Raw genomic sequence first — 25,860 nt, 5'->3', positions numbered from 1 at the left:
CCAGTGTTGTTTGCCAGTTAGGGCTGTGCAGGAGCCATATTTAAGACAGTATGTGCCAGGACATTTCTTGCCCCATCGTTGATGTTATGTGGGCTTTTTTTTTAAGGGGTGTTTGCATTCATCTGCATCTCTGCCCACCTTTGTGTTTTGAACCCTGACTGGGATTCCTTTTTCAATCCACCCAAGTATGGTGATACAGTGAGGGCTGTCAGCCCCAGAGTGAAGATGTGTAGTACAATCACAAAACTTGAGAATGTTACCTCCCAGCTATGGAACAAGTTATGTACTTTGAACTGTCACCAGCAATCCTCAATGTTGTCAAGGAAAGATTTCCGAGCAAGGTTCGGAAGGGTGTTAAGTGGTGAAGGGAGTTGCAGGGTGGTTGTTCTCTGCCAGCATCCTGCCAGGGATGCGATATAGTTAGTCCTTACAGTGAGACAGTTATAGGCAATTACAACTGGTTTAAAAGGAAGGGGGCATTTGCACCCCTAGACTTGGAGGGATGCATATTAATGAGGTAAACCAGAATCAAAACTTCAAAATCAACTTATTTTCTCCACTGGAAACAGCCTTTTGAGGTTCCTTTCTCCTGCCCCCTCCACTGTCTGCTCCATCAACGTGTGCAAGGGACTCCTGAATTTCATTGTCACTCAAACTCAGAATCTGATCAGGTGCCTGTGCCACACCCCTTTCCCCCCCCCATTTAGCCAACACAGGGCCCATTTTCTTGTGGGATTTCTGCCACCTCCCAGACTTAGCCCCAAACTCACTTTTCTCTATTTCCTCTAATGTCTCCCTGCATGCCTTCTCTGAGCTCTCTGAGTCCAAGAAATGTACCTTCTACTTCTCTTGCCCAATTTCTCCTCCTGGTCCTGATGTTAATTCGTGTTGTTAATGATTCTCTTTGTTGTCCCTCTCTTCTTTAAATCTGCAGTCATCAGCCGGCCATTCAGCATTTCACTTTGCTCCTCCATTCAATAAGATTTTAATCTCAACTCTACATTCTTGTGCACCCCCAGTAATCTTTCATTCCCATGGTAATCAACAATCTATCTGCCTCTCCCATCAAAATATTTAAATATTCTGTATCCACTACTTTTTGAAAAATGGAATTCTGAAGAGTCACAACCCTCTGAGGGGGGGAAAGGTTTCATCATTTCTGTTTTTGAATGCCAATTTTTTTTCATAGAATTATGATCCCTTGTTCTCGCTTTTCCCACAAGAGGAAACATCCTTTCAGTATCTACCTTGTCAAGCCCCTCAGGGTCCTGTATGTTTCAATCAAGTCATCTCAAATTCTTCTAAACTCCAGAGATACAGGCCCAGCCTGTCTAGCCATTCCTCATAAGACAGTCCTCTCATTCCAGGAATTTGTCTAGTAAATCCCAAACAAAAGACAGTGACGCAGTAAATATGCACAAAACATCAATTTTCAATTTATTCACATCTTGCAATGATTTGACAGTTAAGGGTATTTTAAAAAATACTGGGACTTAGGCCCAGAAAAGGCCAGTAACCCTTTTCTGCCTCATGGGTTGTGTTCGGACTAGTGCGATACAGTCCTCCATGTCATCAGTGCAGTGCAGGGTAATCTGTTCTTTCACAGCACAATACTGATACTCTTCATTTTTTGCCTCTAACCTGCCTTCCTTCTGTAAAGCACTCCTTAAAACTCTGTGACCAAGCTTTTTGCCATCTAACCAACTATCTCCTTTTGTGGCTTAATGTCATATAAAGGATAAAGTCACCATCGCCATAGAGTTGTACAGCACAGAAACAGACTCTTTGGCCCAACTCGTCCATGCCGACCCAGTTTCCCAAACTAAACTAGTCCCATTTGCACTCGTTTGACCCGTTTCCCTCTGAGGCTTCATGTACCAGTCCAAATGACTCTTAAATGTTGTAACTGTTACGTGCAAATACCACATCCTCTGGCAGTTTATTCCACGTTTGAACCAATTTGTCCACTTATTTTGTCCAGCTTAAAGGATATAAGAAGCTAGCTGCACACACAATAAATATTGCTTAGAAGGAACATTCTCCTGGACTTGTCTCAGAGGGAGATAGTTAGAGAGAGATGACTGATAGCGATTTAACCTGAGGGTCACCATGCCTCAGGCATGGGAAGAGAATGAGGAGGAGAGAATTTAGTGATCTTTTATTGTGGACTGGATGCAGAGTAATGCCAACAGTGTGGGGTCAAATTTTCTTTATTTATTCATTTGCAGGACGAGGGCGTCGCTGGCTACGCAGCATTTATTGCCCATCCCTAATTGCCCAGACAGCAGTTAAGAGTCAACCACATTGCTGTGCGTCTGGAGTCACATGTAGGCCAGACACATGTAAGGGTGGCAATTTCCTTCCCTAAAGGACATTAGAAAAACCCATCTGGTTCACTAACAATCAGCGATGGATTCACGGTCATCATTAGATTCTTAATTTCAGATATTTATTGAATTCATGTTCCACCCTCTGCCATGGCAGGATTCAAACCCAAGTCCCCAGCACATTACCTGAGTCTCTGGATTAACAGTCCAGTGATAGGCCATCGTCTCCCTGCACCAATGTCATATAATACTATGGTAAAGCAGCTTGGGCTGTTGTATTCTGTTAGAGATATAGAAATATTAGTTTGTTGCTGTTAGAAATGATGTAATAGGAAGAACTACGTTTAAACACCGATTGAGATAGTTGACCAAGATGAGATTGAACACTAGCCCGTTTTACTTATGTTTAGTTCTGTGAAGGAGTTGTCAATCTTCTATTTTGCCATCTTTGCTTCCAAGTGCTCAACCATGGACCTCCATTGGATTGCTGAATGCTTGTGGCCACAGTGCTGAAATGGCATAACATTGCCTTCTGCAGGATGACTAACCAGGAGCCTCTTACCGCCTGCCGTCAATGTGATGGAAAGATTTGCAGATTGACATTCAAACTGTTTATGCACACAGATTACCAATACATCTTTCATGACCAACAAGTCCTGGCTCTGGACTCTAATCTGGAGCTACTGGCCCAGAGGTAGACACTGTGCCATGGGATCTAAACGTTGTGCATAAAAGAAATGGGAGCACCCCATAAAGTACCCAGTGTTTCCATAATTTCTGTAGTGAGTGTGAGAAAGCCTTTTGAAGCTATCTGGTCAAAACCCCAGAGTGGTAAATCAATTTCCTACTCCTCTGAGAGGGAGGTACATTCAGCTCCCAGATGGATACGCTTAGTGAGCTGCCCACTTCCCATTGTCTCAATGGTGTGAAAATTTGACTAAAATGTTGCCATGACAACCTTACAAGTTTGTGACTTCTGATTGCATGGAGAAGCACCCAGCTTTTGGCCAATCGCAGGCCAGATGTTTGAGCACTTCAGATGAACAGCAAAGAGCCAGAGAAAGAAAAGAAAGGACATTAAAGATTTTTATTTACAAAGAAGAAAACATTAGAAAAAACTAGAATCAGAGGGTAGCAAGGTACCAGGGAATATAGGTGACTAGAGGGTTGTGAGCAAATATAAATTAAGCTTTGGTTTTTATTTAAGGGTTTTCTTTATAAGTGTTTTAATTCTGCCAAATTCATTAGTATTCCTGTTTTTTTTTAAGTAGATTTACTAACTATTATTAATATTCATTTCAGCTTCACCCTAGGTGGGTTAAATAGAAACAAAAATAGCTAAGCTTTAGAGATAACAAGGTGTAGAGCTGGATGAACACAGCAGGCCTAGCAGCATCTTAGGAGCAGGAAAGCTGATGTTTCGGGCCTAGACCCTTCCAGCTGTACACCTGGTTCTCTCAGATTCTCCAGCATCTACAGTTCCTATTATCTCTGAAGCTGTAGAGATTCTCACATCTATGGTTGTAACCATAATCAATGGGTTAATGAGTTTGTTCTGGGAAATTGTTGAATCAGGTGCCATGTGCGGTGATGCTGGAGTGTAGATAGATGTTCGGATACTGTATATCAGGAACAATCAGTATTGTTAGTTTAAGCAGAGCCAATTATGGAACTGCTTTGGGCCCGAACAAAAGAGAACATTCCAGAAATTCGTACATAATGACCAAAGTCAACCGGCCGACTGGAGCTTTGACCCTCTGTAGGGGTGCTGATCAAAAACATTTTTGTTTTTGGTCTAAGCTTTGGTGGTGGTGGACAGTTTGCCTAGGCACAGCCCTAGGCATTCATATTGAACATATCTTTCTGAAAAAGAATTACAGTCAACCCCCGAATGTGGTTTGACAACATCATGTTGGGCTTGGACCAGGATTTTTATTAATGCCACAGATTTTTAAAAGTAGAAACCTTGTAAACTTTAGATCCACAACTCATTTGACCATAATTCAGAAACTCAATCAACATTTGGTCAATTGAAATATATTTTGCAGTTTCTCCCAGCCCTACTGGATAAAGAAGCTTTGTGCAGTGTGGTGTTAAGCCTCATAGAACAATCTAGTCTCTTACATAATCAGCAAGAAGATGTGGGCATGAACCCTTTATGAATGGGAGGAGAGTCAGAACAATTGATATGAATAAGTTGAGCCAAGTGGCCTGTTTTTATGCTGCCAATTCTATGTAACTAAAGTACTATGCTGCCTTGCATGTTATATTTTTTGACTGCTACCCCATATGTCAAAAACAAGCATCATGACCCCACCCCCGAGCACCAAACCATCATCTCCAACACCACCCATGACCGCATCACCTCAGGGGACCTCCCACCCACAGCCTCCAACCTCATTGTTCCCTAACCCCGCACTGCCCGCTTCTATCTCCTTCCCAAAATCCACAAATCCGTCTGCCCTGGTTGACCTATTGTCTCCCCCTGCTCCTGCCCCACCAAACTCATTTCCACCTCTCTGGACTCCATCTTCTCCCCCTTGGTCCAGGAACTCCCCACCTATGTCCGTGACACCACCCACACCCTCCACCTCCTCCAGAACTTCCAATTCCCTGGCCCCCAACACCTCATTTTCACCATGGACATCCAGTCCCTATACACCTGCATTCCTCATGCAGATAGCCTTGAGGCTCTCCACTTCTTCCTGTCCCGCAGGCCCGACCAGTCCCCCTCCACCGACACCCTCATCCGCCTAGCCAAACTCGGTAGTAGAAGGGGGTGGCCATGGGTACCCACATGGGCCCAAGCTATGCCTGCCTCTTTGTAGGTCATGTGGAACAGTCCCTCTTCCGCACCCACACCGGCCCCAGTTCACCTGGGCCAACTCCAACACATCCCTCACCTTCCTGGACCTCTCTGTCTCCATCTCAGGCAACCAGCTAGAAAGTGATGTCCACTTCAAGCCCACCGACTCACACAGCTACCTAGAATACACCACCTCCCACCCACCCCCCTACAAAAATTCCATCCCCGATTCCCAATTTCTTCACCTCCGCCGCATCTGCTCCCAGGATGAGGCATTCCACTCCCACACATCCCAGATGTCCGCATTTTTCAAGGGCCTCAACTTGCCCCCGCCGCAGTGGTCAAGAACACCCTTGACTGTGTCTCCCGCATTTCTCACAACACATCCCTCGCACCCTGCCCACACAATAACCGCCGTACGAGAATCCCCCTTGTCCTCACATACCACCCCACCAACCTCCGGATACAACGCATCATTCTCCGACACTTCCGCCATCTACAATCCAACCCCACCACCCAGAACATTTTTCCATCCCCCCGCCTTTCTGCCTTCTGGAGAGACCACTTTCTCCGTGACTCCCTTGTCCGCTCCACACTCCACTCCAACCCCACCACTCCTGGCACCTTCCCCTGCAACCGCAGGAAGTGCTACACTTGCCCACACACCTCATCCCTCAGCCCCATCCCAGGCCCCAAGATGACTTTCCATATTAAGTAGATGTTCACCTGCACATCTGCCAATGTGGTATACTGTATCCACTGTACCTGGTGTGGCTACCTCTACATTGGGGAAACCAAGCGGAGGCTTGGGGACCACTTTGCAGAACACCTCCGCTCAGGTCGCAAGAAACAACTACACCTTCCAGTCGCGAACCATTTTAACTCCCCCTCCCATTCCTTAGACAACATGTCCATCATGGGCCTCCTGCAGTGCCACAATGATGCCACCCGAAGGTTGCAGGAACAGCAACTCATATTCCGCTTGGGAACCCTGAGGCCCAATGATATCAATGTGGACTTCACAAACTTCAAAATCTCCCCCTCCCCCACTACATCCCAAAACCAGCCCAGCAGATCCCCTCCCCCCACTGAATCACAAAACCAGCCCAGCTCATCCCCGCCTCCCTAACCTGTTCTTCTTCTCACCTATCCCCTCCTCCCACCTCAAGCCACACCTCCACTTCCCACCTACCAACTCATCCCGCCTCCTTGACCTGTCCATCCTCCTCGGACTGATCTATCCCCACCCCACCTATACTCTCCTCTCCACCTATCTTCTCCTCTATCCATCTTCGGTCCGCCTCCCCCTCTCTCCCTATTTATTTCATAACCCTTTCCCCATCCCCCTCTCTGATGAAGGGTCTAGGCCCGAAACGTCAGCTTTTGTGCTCCTGAGATGCTGCTTGGCCTGCTGTGTTCATCCAGCTTCACACTTTGTTATCATGTAACTATTTTAATACCATTTTCCAGCACTTGGCCCAATGTCTTGCATGCCTTGGCATTGCAAATGATCTGATGAATTACATTATGCTGTTCCTTCCTAAGCACCTTGCCTATCATTTTGAAATCCTTTTGAGTTACAAATGATGCACAGGAATATACCCAAAAATATCTGTTTGTAGTTACTTAGTTATGCAGTAGCTTATATCTCCTTGTCTTTTCATCAAAAAGCCACCTTGGCTTTGCTGACTGTGAATTAACTGCCTTCCTCCCTTATTTCTTTCCCTTCATTATTTCTCACTCATTCATTCTCTGTCACCTTTTACTCAGACATGCAAACATACATACGCACACACACATGGCGACACACAGACAACACACCATAGGTGTTTAATGTTTTAACAATGTATATAAAAAATAGTGATATACAAAATACCATGCTGCAACTGTGAGAAACTTAGGATAGACGGGCAGGAAACTCACCACCAGGATACATGAACACCAACTCACAGCACATCGCCATGACCGACTCTCCCTCGTTTCAATACCCTCCAACTGGAAGGTCATCAATTTGACTGAGACGAACTTACAGTAGTAGACAAGCAAAACAAAGACAACGACAAGAATTCCTAGGGGCCTGGCTTTCAACCACCAATGCCATGAACAAACATGTTGAAATAGACCCCATCTGTATACCGCCACAGTTACAAAACCAGAAACAAGACTGCCCACCATGACAGACTGGTCCATGTAAATTCACAGCGGGAGAGAACAACACAACAGAGGCTACACAGCACTGATGATGTCACCTAGAAGGGAGATGAAACATTTGCATGAAAATCAGTTAGCTCAGCGAACCAACCAACAATTCCGACATACACCACGTATACACAGATGCACATGCCCTCACAGGTATTACGTGACCTAAAGGTATTTTCAGATCCTTTACATGTCCATTCAGCCCTTAATATTCCCTTTTGTCAACTGGTACAATATACATTCCTTTTCTAATGTGCTAATCTTAAAATGACGAATGGCTTATTCCTTCTGATTAGAAATTTAGATTAATGTTGAAGCCAATTATTAACTTGTTAAGTTTTTGAACAAGCAAAAGCCCATCTAGGCCCATGTGTCTTATAATGCATAAATAAAATGAAGTACAACAGAAATGCTTTTGAAATAAAAATGAAAATTTCTGGAGGAACTGGGAAGGCCTGTAGCATCTCTAGAAAGAGAAACGGGTTTAATGTTATGAGTCAAATATTGCTGTTCTTCACTTCTGATGACTTTTATGTTCTCATTAACACTGAAGCCTAACTTGTGCAGTAATTATTGGAGAAGAAATATTTCAGAACCAGTGGAAGATTATGTGAGAAAGTAACATAATTGTATTGTCACTAGATTAATAATTGAAAGGCTAAAAATAATGCTCTGGGAATTGGGATTTATTAAAATATGTTGCTAAATAAACCTCAAAATGTGAATTTCATCAATATTGATTATAAAATTGCTGAATTGTTGTAAAAACCCATCTTGTTCATAATGTCCTTCAGGAAAAGAAATCCATCAACCTGACTGGGCTTAGCCAAAATATAATCTCAGATGACAATGATATGGTCAGCCCCTAACTGCCTCTGAAATGGTCTTTTAAAACCTGTAACAGGAGAAACACTTTGTGCGCTACACATTCTATATGGAGAACAGCAGTTTAAGGAGACCGGTCACCACCACCTTCTCCAGGGTAACTAGGCATAGGCAATCCAGACTGGCCCCGCCAACAATGGTCACATTCCATGATCAACAAAAAAGAAATGGCCAGATTTTTGTAACAGAAATGAGCTTCTGACTGTCTTAGGTATTTTCAGTCACACCCTGTAGTCTACATTTTGGGAGGAGAGAGTGACACTGAGCATTTAATAATTGATGAGACTGTGCAGTAAACATGTTTCCTGCGAAGTGAAGCCTTTGCTTTTGTTTGGCTATATTACAGCACTTGCATATTTCTGGTTCCTGGTCTCCAGACAGTCTGTATTCCTCTGGGCTGTGGCACCAGTACTTTCAATGGGTATGGATTTCAAATCTGTTTGAACATGTTATTCAGAGAAGAGCATTGCATGTTTAATGTTCACAGTTTACTAACAAACATTCTTTGTTTTCGATCTCTTGGTGTTACTAGCAATTTCACCAATAAAGGAGAAGCAGTAGATGAAATGTATTTGGAATATAACAAGATGTTTGACAAGGTACCAGTATTTCACAAGAACCCATGGTGGTGGAGGTGGAATTTTATTATAGAATGAGGGTTGGATATCTAGTAGACTACTGAGTAGGGCTAAAGGGAGCATTTTCAGAATGGCAACCTGTAACTAGTGGTGCACCATAGGGATCAGTGCTGGGGCTGCAATTATTTACAGTATATATTAATGATGATGATGAAAGTGAATTTACTATAGCCACATTCATAGGTAACACAAAAATAGGTGGGAAGCCAAGTGGTGAGGATTATAGACAGGTTAAATGAGCAGGCAGAAATTTGGCAGATGGAATATACTGTGGGAAAGTGTGACGTTAAGCACGTTGGCAGAAGAATAAAGGAGCTGAATATAATTTAAATGGAGAAAGACTGCACAAGTTACAGCATAGCGGGATTTGAACCAATCACAAAACATCCGCATCCATGTTCATTGCATAATAGGGAAGACAAGTGGAATTTGGGCTTTTACTTCCAAAAGAATGCAGTATAAAAATAGGGAGGTCTTGCTAAAACTCCCTAAGGCACTAGTCAGTCTACATCTGGAATATTGTGAACAGTTTTGGGCCCTTTATCTGAGGAAAGGTGCGCTGGCATTGGAGATAGTCCAGAGGATGTTTACCAAGGTTGTTCCAGGATACAGGGGGATTGTCTTATGAGGAGAGTTTGAGTAGGTTGGGTCTGCACTCACTGGAGTTTAGAAAAATGAGATAACCTTATTGAAGCTTGTGAGATTCTTAGCAGACTTGACAGGGTACATGTGGAAAGTCCCCTTCTGGGAGAGCCTCGGACCAGAGGGCACAATCTCAGAGTAAGGGTTGCCAATTTAAGACAGATGAGGAGGAATTTCTTCTCGCAGATGGTAGTAAATTCTGTGGAATTCTTTTCTGCAAGGAGCTGTTGATCCTAAGCCATTAATAATATACAAGGCCAGGATAGACAGATTTTTACTCAGTAAAGGAATTCAGGGTTATGGACAAAAGGCAGGAAGTTAGAGTTGAGGATAATCAGATCAGTCATGATCTCATTGAATGGTGTGGCAGACTTGATGGGCTGAATGGCCTACTTTTGCTGCTAATGTCTCATGGTTACTTCACCTGCTAAGGTGGTAGCTAAATCATTGTAATTGAGAAAATGAAGACACTTCAACTGTGCTTTTGAGTAGACAGTGCTTAGAATTTGACCCAGTGACAGTAAAAGAATGGTTGTGTATGACCAAGTCTGATAAGTCTTAGAACTTCTAATATCCCATGCCCTCGTAGATAGTCAGGGTTTGTGGAGCTGTTGCTAAAGAAGCGATAGGGTTTTACTGCAATGCATCCTGTTGATGATATGCACTGATAATGGAGGGAATAGCTATTTAGGCTAACTGATGAGATGTCAATATGGTGTTTAGTCTCGAATAGTGGTGAAGTTTTTTCAGTATTCTTGAAGTAGCATTCATCCAAGCAAATGGAAATTACTCCATTAGACTACTAGCTAGAAGCCAACAATACACCTTCCATGGTTTACACAGGTAAACACAGCATCTACTGAATTTGTCCAGTTGGGTTTCTGGTTAATTTTCGTTCACCACAAGGGCTGTGATGGCCATTTCTATTAAATGGGGATGTAGTTCTGATATTTGTACCTGAGATGGTTGTCTGCCAGTTGTTGATCCAAGCCTAAATTTTGACCAGGTCTTGTTTGACATTAATAGCTGATTTTTGTTTTGGCATGTGAACAAATGTCCAAGTTATAAAGAGCCCTCATCCATGACATGCCATTGGATATATTGCAGATTGAACTTCTCCTCCCATCCTCCTGCCCTTTCAAAATATAGTCAGTTGGGTTGATCTATAAATTGGGGTGCTCATGAACAGAGGCTCAATAACACAGGATAATAAAATGTGAGGCTGGATGAACACAGCAGGCCAAGCAGCATCTCAGGAGCACAAAAGCTGACGTTTTGGGCCCAGACCCTTCATCCCGAAACGTCAGCTTTTGTGCTCCTGAGATGCTGCTTGGCCTGCTGTGTTCGTCCAGCCTCACATTTTATTATAATGTTTTAACTGATTGTTTCTAACCCAAGCAAATACAGGAGTGTCACAGGTTTTCAGTTGTCATTCTGAATGTGACGTTGTCATTCTGTTCAGTCACTTCCTTTTCCTGTCCTCCCCTCCCCTTTTCTCATTTTATCTTTCTGTACCCGAATCTCCCCATCGTGAGCACCCTGCCTCACTTTGCCTACCTGTCGTGTCCTCTTCCTGTCACACCGTGACACGTTCCAGTCACTTCACCATTCGTATATCTCCCCCTCCACCGTGTGCTATTTTCTGGCTTCAAATTCTTCTCTCCTTTTCCTGTGAACCTGTCTTAGCCCTCACTCCCATCACTCTGATTTTCTTCCTCTCTCCACTCTAGCCCTGTGCTTTCTGTCCTGTCCCTTAATTAACTCTCCAATTTATTTTCTCCATCTCCCTATTTTCATGCCTTGGTATTCTTCCTTTCTGTGTCTCTTAGCTCATTTCTTTTCCTCACTCACAAATGTTAAATGTCTCATTAACTAAGATGCATTTCATGAACCTCACTTTGGCACTTTGCCTATTCCTTAGTAAGCCTCTGACTACAAATACAACGGGAAATCATTACTGTTGTTGCAGTGGTTTTATTTTACATTTCCTGCTGTTCGATATTGGTTGCTAGAGTTACCACATGCTATAACTGTAAAACTCTGACAAATCAGGATGGTCAAGACTAACTGACCTATTATGACCCTCACTAAAAAAAAAGATGAAAATGCAATTTCAACTCCATTTCCAATTAATCTTTCTGCAAAACGAGTTAGTTTTGATATGTTTTACTCTAAGCTTGAGAGTGCTGCCATTACCATGTTGTGCAGGAGTTGAGCTAATTGTGTAGTTAGGTCCAATACAAGCTGCAGAGAGTTTCCAAAAAGTAGCCCCTGATGTATTCCCACAGATTGTTCTGTCAACATGTTGTGATGTGCTAAAGCCTTGCTCCAAGTTGAGCAGAGTTCATGCATTCCAGCTGATTGTATGTGTTTTATAGAATAAGTTGTTTCATCGCCTGCGTGTGAACCAGTAATTCTCAGTTACTGCTTTGTTGTTCAGGACATGAAAACAGACTTGGCACAACTTAATTTGTGGCAGAAGCATAACAAGTCAAGTCTGAGTTGGCCCGGTACTACTTAAAGTTTGCTTTCCTTTAAAGATTTATAATTTCTGGAATATCATTCCTTACTTGTCACTTGCCACTGCTCCAGTATGTCAGTATCCTGCTATAGACCCTAACCAGTCATTGCACAAAAAACATTTTCTTTCTATCATCTTTTGTTCTTTTTGCTATTCATCTGTATACCTGTGCGCTCATGTTCTTCACCGTTCTTCAAAGAACAGTTTCTCTCTCCGCCCCTTCCAAATTTTGAACATCTCTTCATATTTGTTTTCAATGTTCACTTCTCCAAAGAGAACAAAGCCTCAACTTCTCAAATCTCATCTGATACCTGAACTTTTCATCATTAGAATGGTTCCTTTAAAACTTCGCCACACCTGCTATGAAGCATTCTCATCCATTTTGAAGAGTGCTGCTCAGAATCGGACACAATGCACTTTCTGGGACCAAACCAAAGATTCATCACAACTTCCTTGTTGTGGTAAATAAAGGAAGGATGTTCCCAATGACCAGGAATCCAGAACCAACTATGGTTTAAAGATACCAGGTAGGCCATTTAGAATTGAGATGAGGAGAAATGCCTTCACCCAGAGAGTGGTGAGCCTGTGGAATTCTCTGCCTCAGGAAATTGCAAAAACATTGAAAGAGGCCAAAACGTTCAATGTTTTCAGGAAGGAATTAGATATAGTTCTGAGGGCTAAAGAAGTCAAAGAGCATAAGGAGAAAGTGGAAACAGCATACTGAGAAAGATGATCAGCCATGATTGAATTGAATGGGGGAGCAGGCTTGAAGAGCAGAATGGCCAACTCTAGCTCCTATTTCCTATGTTTCTATGCTTTTATACTATGTGTCTCTGTTTATAGAGCTTCAGATCCCAATTGTTTTTTTCAAGCACTTTCTCAAGTTGCTCGATTACTTAGTTATTTGTGCACGTATATCTCGTATTTGTTTTTCTGCGCCAACTTTGTATGGGCTGTCTCTTCTCTACATTCATGAAGTTTCATCCGCACGTGTCCACCCATTCCACAAACCTACCTTTTAAATTCTCTCACTAGCCTCATTTGCAGTTTGCAATGCTTCCAAGTTTTATGTCATGTACAAATTTTCAAATGGTGCCTCTGTACCGTAAAGTCAACATCATTAACATTTATCAGAAAAAGCAGTGATCCTAGCCTCGTCCACTGGCGATACAGGCTGTATTCATGCCTGCAGTCTGAAAAACAACCATTCACAATTACTGTCTGATTCATGTAACTTGGTTAATCTTGCATCCATCAGTGACAATTCCCATGATTAGGCCTTCGACTCCACAGCATGTCTCTTATCAAAAGCCTTTTGGAATTCTGTGTACATTACATCAAAGATTTTGACAACATCAGCCCTCTCTGTTATCTCTTCAAAAGCATTAAGTTAGTTTAATCTGACCTTTAGCAAACCCAATATATATTTCCTCCATGAATATGCAATTATACAAGTGAACGCTAATTTTGTCCCTGATTATTGTTTCTGAAAGTTTTCCCATCATGAAGAACTAAACTGTAGTTCCTGTGGTTATCCTTACATATTTCTTTGAACAAGTCCTTTGGTGTGATCTGCTTCTAAAAAGAATTGGTTAGTATCTCTCAATTTCCAATCTTACTTCTCAATTCTTGTGATCTTGTGTTCTCAGCATCCACTAATGCATCCTATCTAGTCCTGGTGACTTACCAGCATTAAATGCAGCCAGCCTATCTAATAGCTCTTATTTGTCAATTGTTAGCCCATACAGTGTCTCAACTCATTTGTCCTACACTCTGACTTTGGCAACCTCTCCTTCCTTCACAATACCTTAGTCATAACCCCTACCTCCATGAATTGAACATCATTTTGGTACCTAATTGGCCCCACCTCTTCCCTTGCTTCCATGTTATTATCCATCTGCTTGTAGAAGACTTTTGCATTCCTTTCTATGTTAACTACCAATCTCTTCCCACAATCTCTTTACTCCTTGTTGTGACCCACATCTGAAACAAGATGTCACTGTCACTGCCTGCTCATTAAAGTGAGGTCTGCGGGCAGAGAAGATCAAAACAGAATGTGAACATTTCAGGAATAATAATTGAGTTCTAATTGACAGACTGCGATAAGTCATTCATTTTAATTGTGTGTTAACAATGTGTAAAAGCATCTAATGTTGTACGAAGAAAGCAGGTTAAATCTGAAAGAGAGTGTGTCGACAGAACTCAAACTGGCAAGTGCATCGGGAAAAATAACTGGACCATTAATGTCATTTTCATGACTCTGGTTAGTGTTTCAGCTTTTCAGATCAAACTGTTAATAGATGCTTTGCAAAGTTATCCCTTGATGTGATGTTATGGGATTGTGCTCTAGTGACACCAGTGATTGGGGAGACTGTCCAGAGGGCGTGATCTGGTTCACCAACAGTTCCTACACTGGGAATAATCTGTGCAGCATTGAAAGTTTGTGCACTGTGAATTTTATTCACTGCTGTTCAACACCTCAGGACATTCCAAAGCACTTTACAGCCGACAAAGTGGTATTGAATTGTTAGTACTGAGAGAGTGTAGAAAACACGGGAATAATTTTGGACAGCAAGCTCCCATAAACAGGAATGTAATGACAAGCAGATATTCCGGAAATATTGGGTGAGAGCTAACCATTGGGAAATATTACCATTGGATTATCTTCTCACCTGAGAAGGCAGGCAGCGTCTCAGTTTAACAGGGGCAGCACGGTGCCTCAGTTGTTAGCAGTCTAGCCTCACAGCGCCAGGGACACAAGTTTGATTCCAGCCTCGGGTAACTGTCTGTGTGGAGTTTGCACATTCTCCCCATGTCTGCGTGGGTTTCCTCTGGGTGCTCTGGTTTCCTCCCACATTCCAAAGATGTGCAGGCTAGGTGGATCGGCCATGCAGAATTGCCTGTAGTGTTCAGGGGTGTGTGGGTTATAGGGTATGGGTGGGATGCTCCAAGGGGCGGTGTGGACTTGTTGGGCCGAAGGGCCTGTTTCCACATTGTAGGGAATCTAATCTCATTGTCAAGGATGGTACCTTTCTTAGTATTATCAAGGAATGTCACACAAGCTTATACCTCTGGAGTAAAAAATACAACTCTCCTTAGAGAAAGACACTAACCAGGACTCCGCTACAAACAGCTATTCTGCAGTAGAGGTCTTGAACATTGCTGACAAAAAGAAACACATTTTATTGATGCTTTTCCTCTTGCATGCATTACGACAATTCCCAAAAATAACCAAAGTATAGAGAAAACAGCATTTACATTGTATGAAAGGAGAGTGCTGATTATTTAGGACGATGCTAGAGGCATTGCCACGGAGAATCCACCACTTCATGACAACTGACAGCTGCCAAGCTTGTTTAAAATTTATACCAGACATTTGATCAGGTACTGTATGTTGAGTTCAGCTCTTTTGCCTATTATGTCAGCAATGAGATCAGAATCCAAACACTCCTGGTGGAACCCAAATTCAGCATCAGCGATTATTAGTATTGAGTAAGTGCTTTTTGATAGCCAATGACACAATCCATTTCTTTGCAAGTAAACTAATTGGGCAGTAATTGGCCGTGTTGGGTTTGTCCTGCTTTTCATGTACAGGACATACTTGAGCAATTTTTCACATGGTCAGGTAGATGCCAGTGTTGTAGCTGGACTGTTGGTTCCCTGACCAGCTACCACTGACCCAGTCTAGCAGCAATTTCTCTTAGGACCCAGTCAGCTCAGTCAGTAGCTACCACTGCACTCTCAGTGATGGGTTTCAAACAACATTAAACAAAGTCAGAATGGATTTATGAAAGGGAAACTGTCTTTGACAAACCTACTAGAGTGTTTTGAGACAGCAGGAACTGCCGACACTGGAGAGTCTGAGACAACAAGGTGTAGAGCTGAATGAACACAGCAGACTAAGCAGCATCAGAGGAGCAGGAAAGCTGGCATTTCGGGTCTAGATCCTTCAGACCCGAAGCATCAGCCTTCCTGCTCCTCTGATGCTGCTTGGCCTGCTGTGTTCATCCAGCTCTACACTTGGTTGTCTTAGAGATTTTTGAGGATGTGACAATATTTGGATGCTCAGAAAGCTTTTAATAAAGTCTCACCTTAGAGGTTAGTGGACAAAATGAAAGCACATGGATTGGAGGTAATATATAGGCACAACTGAGAATTGGCTAGCATAGAGCATAGGAATAAGTGGGCCACCTTTACAATGGAAGAATGTGACTAATTGGGTTACCATAGCAATTGGTGCTTGGGCCCCAGCTGTTCAATATATAGATCAATGATTTGAATGAGGGAAATAAATGCAAGATTTCCAAACAAAAACAAGTTGCTGGAAAAGCTCAGCAGGTTGGCAGAGCCTGTGAACTAAAAAAACAGAGTTAACTTTCGGGTCTAGTCACCCTTCTGCAGAACTGGATCTGAAACGTTAATCTGCTCTTTTTTCTTCACAGATGCTGCCAGACCTGCTGAACCTTTCCAATAACTTATGCTTTTGTTCTGATTTACAGCATCTACAGTTCTTTATATACTATTTCCGAGTTGGCTATCATTTCAAAACTACGTGAAAATATGTTTGGGTAGGATATAAAGGCAATTTAGGTAAGTTGAGTGTTTGGCCAAGTTTGTGGCACATGCAGTTTATCATGAATATTGTGAAGTTATCCATTTTGATAGGAAAAACAGAATAGCAATGTATTCTCGAGATAGTAGGAACTGCTAATAGGCAGATAGATTTTTCTGAAGTAGGGTCTGGGCCCGAAACATCAGCCGTCCTGTTCCCCTGATGCTGTTTGGCCTGCTGTATTCATCCAGCTCTACACCTTGTTATAACAGCAGTGTATTATGTAACATTTCCCAGTCTATCGCCATTTGATGTACAAAGAGCCGTGGTTATCTCTACACCAGTCAATGAAACTCTGTTCTCAGATGCTGCCAGACCTGCTGAATATTTCTAGCAATTTCTGTTTCTGTTAATTTAGGTGCAGCAAGCAATTAGAAAATTATATAGCTTTTGCTGCAAGAGGATTTGAATACAGGAGCAAGGATGTTTTGCTGTAGCTCTCCAGGGCCTTGGTGAGACCACATCTGCAGTATTGTGGACAGTTTTGATCTCCTTACTGAAGAAAGGTCACAGTTACCGTAGAGAGTGCACTGTGTCTTCACCAGACTGATTCCTGGAACGTTAGGATTGCTGTATGAGAAGAGATTGGGTCGACTGGGCCTATATTCACTGTGGGATCTCACTGAACTGTGCAAATATCTCATGGGGCTGGGCAGATTGGATGCAGGGGTGCACCTCTAAGACACCTAGAGCCTGGGTAATGGTCTCAGGATACAGAGTAGGCCATTCCAGATTGAAATGAAAAATTTCTTTGCTCACAGGCTGGTGAACCCATGGAATACTCTCTGACATAAAGCCGCAGTGCCCAAGTTAATGAATATATTTTGCTGCCTGTGCGGAGTTTGTACATTCTCCCCGTGTCTGCATGGGTTTCCTCCAGGTGCTCCAGTTTCCTCCCACAGTCCAAAGACGTGCAGGCTAGGTGGATTGGCCATGCTAAATTGCCTGTAGTGTTCAGGGGTGTGTGAGTTATAGGGGGGATGGTTCTGGGTGGGATGCTCCAAGGAGCGGTGTGGACTTGTTGGGCCAAAGGGCCTGTGTCCACACTGTAGAGAATCTAATCTCATCAAAGAAATCTGAGCATCAAGGAGTATGGAGAGACAGCAGGTGTACGGTGTGGAGATAGAGGATCAGCCATCATCATGTTGAATGGTGGAAGTTTCTATTTTTGCTCAGATTTTGTATGTTTCTATATTTCTTTAAAATGCTTTGAAACATCCTGGGGTTGTGAAAGGTGCTGTATGAGTAAAATTTGTTCTTTACAGAGCATGGAGGCCCTGAAAAAGTCTAACGGCAACATAATATTGGTGAGTTAGACATAGATTTATCAAGAGTAGTGTGACAATACTGTCACTTTAAGAGGTATTTTGTCCTTTTCTTTAAAGAGAGAGTTTATAAGGCAGAAGTGTTGATTTGGCTCGTTACCACCACTTGGGTAAACAGCTTGGTTTTTTTTTAAACAGCCTGAATGAGTGTGGCCAGCTCTCTCAGATTAGGATTTCTGCGTTTTAGTTTTTCAGTGGCATCAGAAGCTATTGGGATCTCAACAGAGTTGAAAGTTTCAGCAAATGTCTCCTGGTTGCTACTCTCTCTGAATTTTCTCTTCCTTATTTTTCCTCCTGGATTGGATAACTACATGTAAGAATCTGTGTCTGAATTTTCTTTGCCAAGGGATATGTTAATGCCATGTTACTGTATCTGAACAGTTAATTAGTAATAGTTGCAATATCTATTATTCTGTTAAATTTTCCAACATAGTTATTCTAAATTCCTCTTTCTTTGATTGTATTTTAACTACAGTGTTTAAATAAATTGTTTGGCTTAACGTCGACTAGTTTGACCAGTCACATTGCATCTAGAACAGACACTTTACATTTCCCTTAAAAATAAGAAAAAGTTAGAGTCTAGGCCACCTTCTTAAAATATTTTGAGGAGATCTGGTCTAGTTCAGTCCATTACATTGGTGACCCACTGAGTCGTAGAAGTGTGGCCTGGTCGCTATATTTTTAGCACCGCACAAGAACAATCTGTATCAACTAAACTAAATTAATCTGATCATAACTGCTGCTCTATATATGAAATCAAATTGCTGAATGTTTCATATTATCCCTAAAGCATATGCTCAGCCTACCTTGGGAGAGATTGAAACAACGGAGGTAACTTGATCGTTCAGCTTACAATGAGGGAATGTTATTGGATCACTTGAGTTTCAGAGTTGTACAAATATGCATAATCAGTGCAACAAACCCCCTAAAAGCATCCCTTTTAGGAGTGACTGACAACATTGAATCTAAGCAGATTTCAGCAGCAAAGTTTAATTTCGCAGTGCATTAACAATTCAAATGGTCAGTACTGACCGTGTGCCCTTTTCTTTTCCAGGATACAGTGCGCACAGAGCGAGATTATGAAAGTCTTGTGATGATGCGGATGCGACAGGCAGCAGAACGGCAGCGGCTCATCAAACAACTTCAAGAAGATGATTCTTAAACTTGGCACTGGCGAATGCTTCAGACTCCTTTCTGTTTCCCGCAAACTGAAATAAACTGCTCTTTATTTTTATTAATGGGCATTCATTTTTCTCTGTATGTGAGTCTGTGCTTGAGACTTGGGTCACCAAGAAGATATGTTGATAGATATCACTTTGTCGCCAGAAATGCTGTGCCCAGACCTAACGTCCACACGGAAGAAATACATTCTGCAAATAGGTCACTGAACTCTTATCTTCCTAACCGCTGAGCCACCAGACTGTCACCCATCTGACTTTAGATTGAATATTCAGTACAAATCATTAAATGAGGGACCAAACAACTAATCAGGCTGGTTTTCTATTCTCTGTCTTTTGCCTATGGAGCCATGAATGTTTGATAAACTTTAATCATTAGCCAAATGATACACACAATATCAGAACCACAAAATAAAGAGAATGCAAAGCATCTGTATATTTAAACATCTGCAGTAAAATGCAAAATACACAATAGTTTGTATTAAAAAGAGTTAATATTTGGCAGTAACCCTTCCTCAGAAGCTGACAACATAATGCAAAACTATTCCTTAATCTGTGATGGCACGGCAATTTAGTCAAGTTTAACTATTTTCACACTGGGAATTATGAAAAATACTAAGCAGGCCAATTACAGTTTTTATTCTTCTAAACATTTTTGTTCCTTTATGGGATATGAGTGTCAGTAGTAAGGTCAGCATTTTTTTTACCTCCCTAATTGCCCTGTAATTGAACGGCTTACTCAGCCATTTCAGAGCCAATCACATTACTGTGGATTTGGAATCACGTGTTGGCCAGACTAGAGAAGAGTGGAAAATTAACTTCTATGAATGGCCATGATTGAACTAAAATAACACAGTGTGGAGCTGGAGGAACACAGCAGGCCAGACAGCATCAGAAGAGCAGGAAAGCTGACGTTTCAGGTTGGGGAAATAGGGGAGGGGAAAGAGGTTCTGAAATAAATAGATAGGGGTGGTGGTGATAGCAGATAGATAGTGGTGGGGATTGGTCAGTGAGGTGGGAGGATCAGATAGGTGGGAGGGAAGACGAACAGGTCAAGGAGACGGGGATGAGAGGAGGCGCTGGTCTTGGGATGAGGTCGGGGCTGGGGAGATTTTGAAGCTAATAAAGTCCACATTGAGACCAGTGGGTCTCTGCCTGCTCCTGGCGCACCAAACCTATTGCTTAATTCAACTCTATTTTTCCCCCCGGCCTAGGAACTTTCCACCTATGTCTGGGACACCACTTACGCCCTCCACCTCCTCCAAAACTTCCGATTCCCTGGCCCTCAACACCTCATCTTTACTACAGACATCCAATCCCTGTATACTTGCATTCCCCATGCTGATGGCCTAAAAGCTCTCCACTTCTTCCTCTCCCGCAGGCCCAACCAGTCCCCTTCGGACACCCTCACCCGCTTAACCAAACTTATCCTGACCCTTAACAACTTCTCCTTAAACTCCTTCCACTTCCTACAGACTAAGGAAATGGCCATGGGTACCCGCATGGGCCCAAGCTATGCCTGCCTCTTTGTAGGATACGCGGAACAGTCCCTCTTCCGCAGCTACACTGGCACTATCCCCCACCACTTCCTCCGCTACATTGATGACTGTATCGACACTGCCTCATGCTCCCACAAGGAGTTCGAACAGTTCATTGGTTTTACTTACACCTTCCACCCCAATCTCAAGTTCACCTGGATCATCTCTGATATCTCTCTGTCCTTCCTGGACGTCTCTGTCTCCATCTCTGGTGGCCACCTTGAAACCGATGTCTGTTTCAAGTCCACCGACTCCCACAGCTACCTAGACTACGCTTCTTCTCACCCACCTTCCTGGAAGAATGCAATCCCCCATTCCCAATTCCTCGCCTCCGCCGCATCTACTCCCAAGGTGAGGCGTTCCACTCCCGAACATCCCAGATGTCCTCTTACTTCAAGGACCGTAACTTCCCCTCCTCAGTGGTCGAAAACATCCTCAACTGCATCTCTTGCTTTCCCATACCTCAGCCCTCACACTCCCCACAATAAAAACAAAGTCAGAATTCCCCTTGTCATCGTGTATCATTCCGTTAACCTCTGGATTCAATGCATCATTCTCTGCCACTTCCACCACCAGCAATCTGACCCCACTACCAAGGACATTTATCCCTCCCCACCCTTATTTGCCTTCTGGAGGGACTGCTCCCTCCACGACTCCCTCGTCCACTCCACACTCCCCACCTGCCCTTACACCTCCCCCCCCTCGCCTCCAGCCCAGGCCCATAAAAAGCTTCCACATCAAACAGATGTTCACCTGCGGATCCACTAATGTGGTATACTGAATCCGCAGTTCCTGATGTGGCCTCCTCTACATCAGTGAGACCATGTGGAGGCTCAGAGACCGCTTTGTAGAGCTTGGTTTGCAACAAACAACAGCACCTCCCAGCCGCAAACTACTTCAACTTCCCCTCCCACTGCCTGGACAACATGTCCATCCTGGGCTTCCTCCAATGTCACAACTATGCCACCCGGAAACTGGAGGAACAGAACCTCATATTCCGCCTTGGAAGCCGATGGTCTTAATGTGGACTTTACTCACTTCAAAATCTCTGCACCCTGACCTCATCCCAAGACCAGCCACCCCTCTCAAACCCACCTCATTGACCTGTCTGTCTTCTCACCCACCTATCGACTACTCCCACCTCACTGACCAAACCCTACCACTACCTACTTATTATCACCACTCCCCCTCTCTATTTATTTAAGCCCCCTTCCCCTCCCTCATTTCTGATGAAGGATCCTGACCTGAAACAAAGGTGTAGGTCCTGCTTTCCTGTTCCTCTGATGTTGCTTGGCCTGCTGTGTTCATCCAGCTCTACACCTTGTTATCTTAGATTCTCCAGCATCTGCAGTTCCTACTATCTCCTGACCTGAAACATCAGTTTTCCTGCTGTTCTGATGCTGCCTGGCCTGCTGTGTTCCTCCAACTCCACACTGTGTTACCTCAGCCTCTAGCATCAGCAGTTCTTACTATCTATGATTGAACTAAGTAAGTTTTACAACAATTGTTTTCATGGTCACTGAGACTAGATTCTTTTCAGATTTATTTCTCAAATTTAAATTCCATCCATTGCCAGGGTGGCATTTGAACTTATGTCTCCAAAACATTATTATTCCAGTGACGTTATCGTTATACGATTCAACTCCCAAACTGCTTTACAGGTGGGAAGTGGAAGCAAAGTATTACTGGGTTCGAAATCTAGAGGCCTGACCAAATGACCACGAGTTCACGTCCCACCATGCAATTGGGGAATTTAAGTTTAGCTGATTAAAATCAGGCAGAGAAAGCTAATGTCAGTCAAAAGCAAAATACTTTGGATGCTGGAAATCACTTGTTGAAGAAACAATGCAAGTGCAAGGGCAAACACCTGATTTTATAGCTTAGGCATTTTAGTGGGCTCAACACTGATATCCATAACTTCAAAATCTGGCAGCACAAAGATTGTTCTCCATTCTTCTTAGAATTGACCCCAAAACAGACTTGTCGTGTTCATGCCTTGCCTTAGGGGAGAGGACCCATTCTCTCCCTTTTACACTTTCATTTACACCTATTTCACACAATCCCAGCCTCAATCTCTATGTCATTATCATATCTACTATATGGAAGTTAAATTAGAAATGTGATCTGATATCATGATGTTTAGTGTTATTCTAATGATCAAATGTATATGAACAAAATGATAAACAAGAGAGATTTGTAAATGATTGTCCTCTCATTTAATTGATCCTCATTCAAAAGGGCATGATTCCATTGTGAAACTGAACAGTGAATGTCAGCAAAGAAAAAGACAAAGTTTGCATTTATTTGGCACCACACATTCTCAGCGAGTGCCTCCCATACAATTCATTCTTTTGAAACACAATAACGCTTAACGTATAGCGTTGCTCAACCACAGAGGTCATGGGCAATTTCATTCATTTCCTCATTGAAAATTAACTCTCATTCCCTGCACGGGTCACTGAATAATGGGTAACTGTAAGTATTCCAGTTAATCTTTCGTTCATTTACTGTAGGTTAGGAGCAGCAAGGGACTGAATGTGGGAGTTTCCCGGGCTGATCAGTACAGCTGCTTATTGTCTTTAGCAGGCTGGATAAATTGGGCAAGCTATATTTCAGTGTAACCCTGGTCATCAACCACAGGCTCCCTTTTGCAATAATATTGTGACATTGTTGGCTGAGTAAGAGTTATGTACAATTGGAATCTCTCATTCCCATAGGATCTATCAGTTTCAAACTGAATCGTTAAGTGCGTTAGTGGTGCGAGCTCCACTGTCAGTGGTTACTTATTTTGTTCAGTGTGGCAACGAGCCTTTTGAATCTCTAGGGTTTAGACACTAAACTTGTCTGCTTGTAGTTCTTGGTGACCAGTGCTAGGAAGGGAGTAAAGTTAACCTGGAAAAATGCTCTTGATCATTTGCTAGCATTTACTGCAGCGTGCATGATAGGTGATTATTTCATCTGATCAAACAGTGAATACTAAGGTGTATACATGAAGGGTGCTTATAGGATGAAGACTGTACTCCACAAAATGCAACAGTCTACAGCTATTGGTGAAATGGGAGAAAGTACGGATTGGAGAACATTAGTGTATCCACAGTCTTTGAAACATTTCGGACGGAATGCACGTCTCTAAGCAGTATGTGTGATAATCGAGTTTTTGTCTTGATATCCCATATTCAGTCTGGGAATGCTGATACGAAGGTAAAGATTCCATGTGGCTAAGAAGCTTTGTGCAGACACCAGACTAGTGTCTGTCCTAAACCGGTCATGCTGATCACACTATAGCCAATTGCCTCCAGCTTATCCAGCACGAGCCGTGGAGGATCTCTCACACGATATTCCGAACTGTGGATACAAATGTGAATTAATCTCTCAAATTAACATTTATTTCTTCATTAAATCATTACTTTCACATGGAGATTGTGTCTAAAAAATGCATTTGTACTGAAGTTCCTCTCTTGCGGATTGGTCACTGCTTCAGTAACTTATTTTACCTTAAGCAGAACTTACAAGCTCGAATGCACTTAATTACTAGCATTCTTGATTTGGAATTACCACCTTGGTCACCTACAGCCTCTACCATTCTGTAGTCAGACTCCATAAATCTCAGATAATCCAAACCTCAGCTGCCAGTATCCCATGCTGCACCATGGGATATCCACTACTCAATCCCCATAAACGTATTACATGTAGGATTCTTATTCATCTACTTAACATCCTCTCTGTACCCACCCATTCCCCCCTAAGAGAGAAAAACCATTCGCTAATTTTTCCCCACCTCTTTAATTACTGTAGTACCACAATTGCCCGGCCCAAATTCTCCATTTCTCAGCAGATCTGGCAGCACCGGTGAGGAGAAATCAAGGTTAATGTTTCAAATCCAGTAACCTTTCCTCGGACCCGAAACTTTAACTTTGATTTTTCCTCACAGGTGTTGCCAGACCTGCTGAACTTTTCCAGCAACTTCCATTTTCGTTTCCGATTTACAGCATCTGCAGTTCTTTTAATTCTCCATTATTTGTCTCCCTTCTCCTTTTCCCCAATAGTTCGTGACTGTGCCTTCAGTGGAAGAAAGGTGTACCTGGCCCACACTGAAGTAGCCAGCCAGGAAATCCTGCCCTACCTCCCTTTCCTGGTCTTTGAGACCCTGCAATATCTGCCACTCATGTATCATGACACTTTGCACTAATCTTAGAGTTATCAAAGTATCAGGTCTTGTGCTGCTCTGGATTGACATCTGTTCTCTGTGCAGTGCACTTTAAAGCCTCCCATTGGAACTGAAATGGTTAAAAAAAATAAGATCTAAAAATCCTGCAACAGTTCCAACTGTGATTCAGCACAGGTCACCTTACGGACTTACGGACAACATGTAACATAAGAAGCGAGCTGGTTTCATCACTGGCACAGTGGTTAGCACTGCTGCCTCACAGTGCCAGGGACCCAGGTTCAATTCCAGCCTCAGGCGACTGTCTGTGTGGAGTTTGCACGTTCTCCCTGTGTCTGTGTGGATTTCCTTCCACAGTCCAAAGATGTACACATTAGGTGAATTAGCCATGCTAAATTGCCCATAGAGTTCAGGGAGGTGTAGATTAGGTGGGGTTATGGGGGATGGGTCTGTGTAGGTTGCTCTGAGGTTCGATTTGGACTTGTTGGGCTGTTTCCCCACTGTAGGGATTCTATGAAAACAAAAACAATTGTGACAGAAGTGGAGCAAGACATTTGGAGCAAAGTGGCCAGAATACATAGGTCCAATTCCAAATCATCCCTACAGTGTGGAAATAGACCCATTTGGCCCAGAGATGTCCACAGCAATTCTCCGAAGAACGTCACACCCCATTATCCCTGTGACCCCGCATTTCCCAAAGCTAATCCACCTAACCTGCACATCGCTGGACTGTGGGAGCAAAACCAGAGCACCTAGAGGAAACCCAAGCAGACACAGGGACAATGTGCAAACTCCACACAGACAGTCACTCAACGCTGGAATCGAACCTGGGTCCCTGGCGCTGTGAGGCGCCACTGTGCCACCCATGAAACAGCAAAGGAGCAGGCTTGGGTGAATACTCATATGCTGCAGAGTTTAAATTGGGTAAAAGATGAGTATGTTAGCTGATCTACTAAGAAATGAGGAGTTCTCATCTCTTCCCACATGACATGTTGCAGTGTACATACTGAGTGTGGTGCCACTT

General features: G+C 43.1%; 2 protein-coding genes across 4 annotated transcripts in view; one reads left to right on the top strand and one right to left on the bottom strand.

Moving 5' to 3' along the window:
- The window catches only part of dnajc17 (DnaJ (Hsp40) homolog, subfamily C, member 17), a 130,341-nt gene extending 111,152 nt beyond the window's left edge, over positions 1–19,189 (top strand). For both annotated transcript variants that reach the window (XR_009446255.1, XM_048538441.2), the window contains one exon: positions 19,010–19,189. Coding sequence is in view for 1 of the 2 variants with exons in the window: in XM_048538441.2 (XP_048394398.1) it covers positions 19,010–19,117 (108 nt within the window). In the remaining variant the exon portion in view is untranslated. The remainder of the gene's footprint in view (positions 1–19,009) is intronic.
- Positions 19,190–22,864: 3,675 nt separating this feature from the next.
- Positions 22,865–25,860, bottom strand: part of gchfr (GTP cyclohydrolase I feedback regulator) — a 149,945-nt gene continuing 146,949 nt past the window's right edge. For both annotated transcript variants that reach the window (XM_059649310.1, XM_059649311.1), the window contains one exon: positions 22,865–24,016. In XM_059649310.1, the coding sequence (XP_059505293.1) occupies positions 23,890–24,016 (127 nt within the window). In that variant the 3' untranslated portion in view covers positions 22,865–23,889. The remainder of the gene's footprint in view (positions 24,017–25,860) is intronic.

The sequence above is a fragment of the Stegostoma tigrinum genome, chromosome 10 (genome assembly GCF_030684315.1).
Source record: "Stegostoma tigrinum isolate sSteTig4 chromosome 10, sSteTig4.hap1, whole genome shotgun sequence".
NCBI lineage: Eukaryota > Metazoa > Chordata > Chondrichthyes > Orectolobiformes > Stegostomatidae > Stegostoma > Stegostoma tigrinum.
The sequence above is the reverse complement of the archived record's forward strand: the minus strand, read 5'-3'. Positions and strand labels throughout refer to the sequence as shown.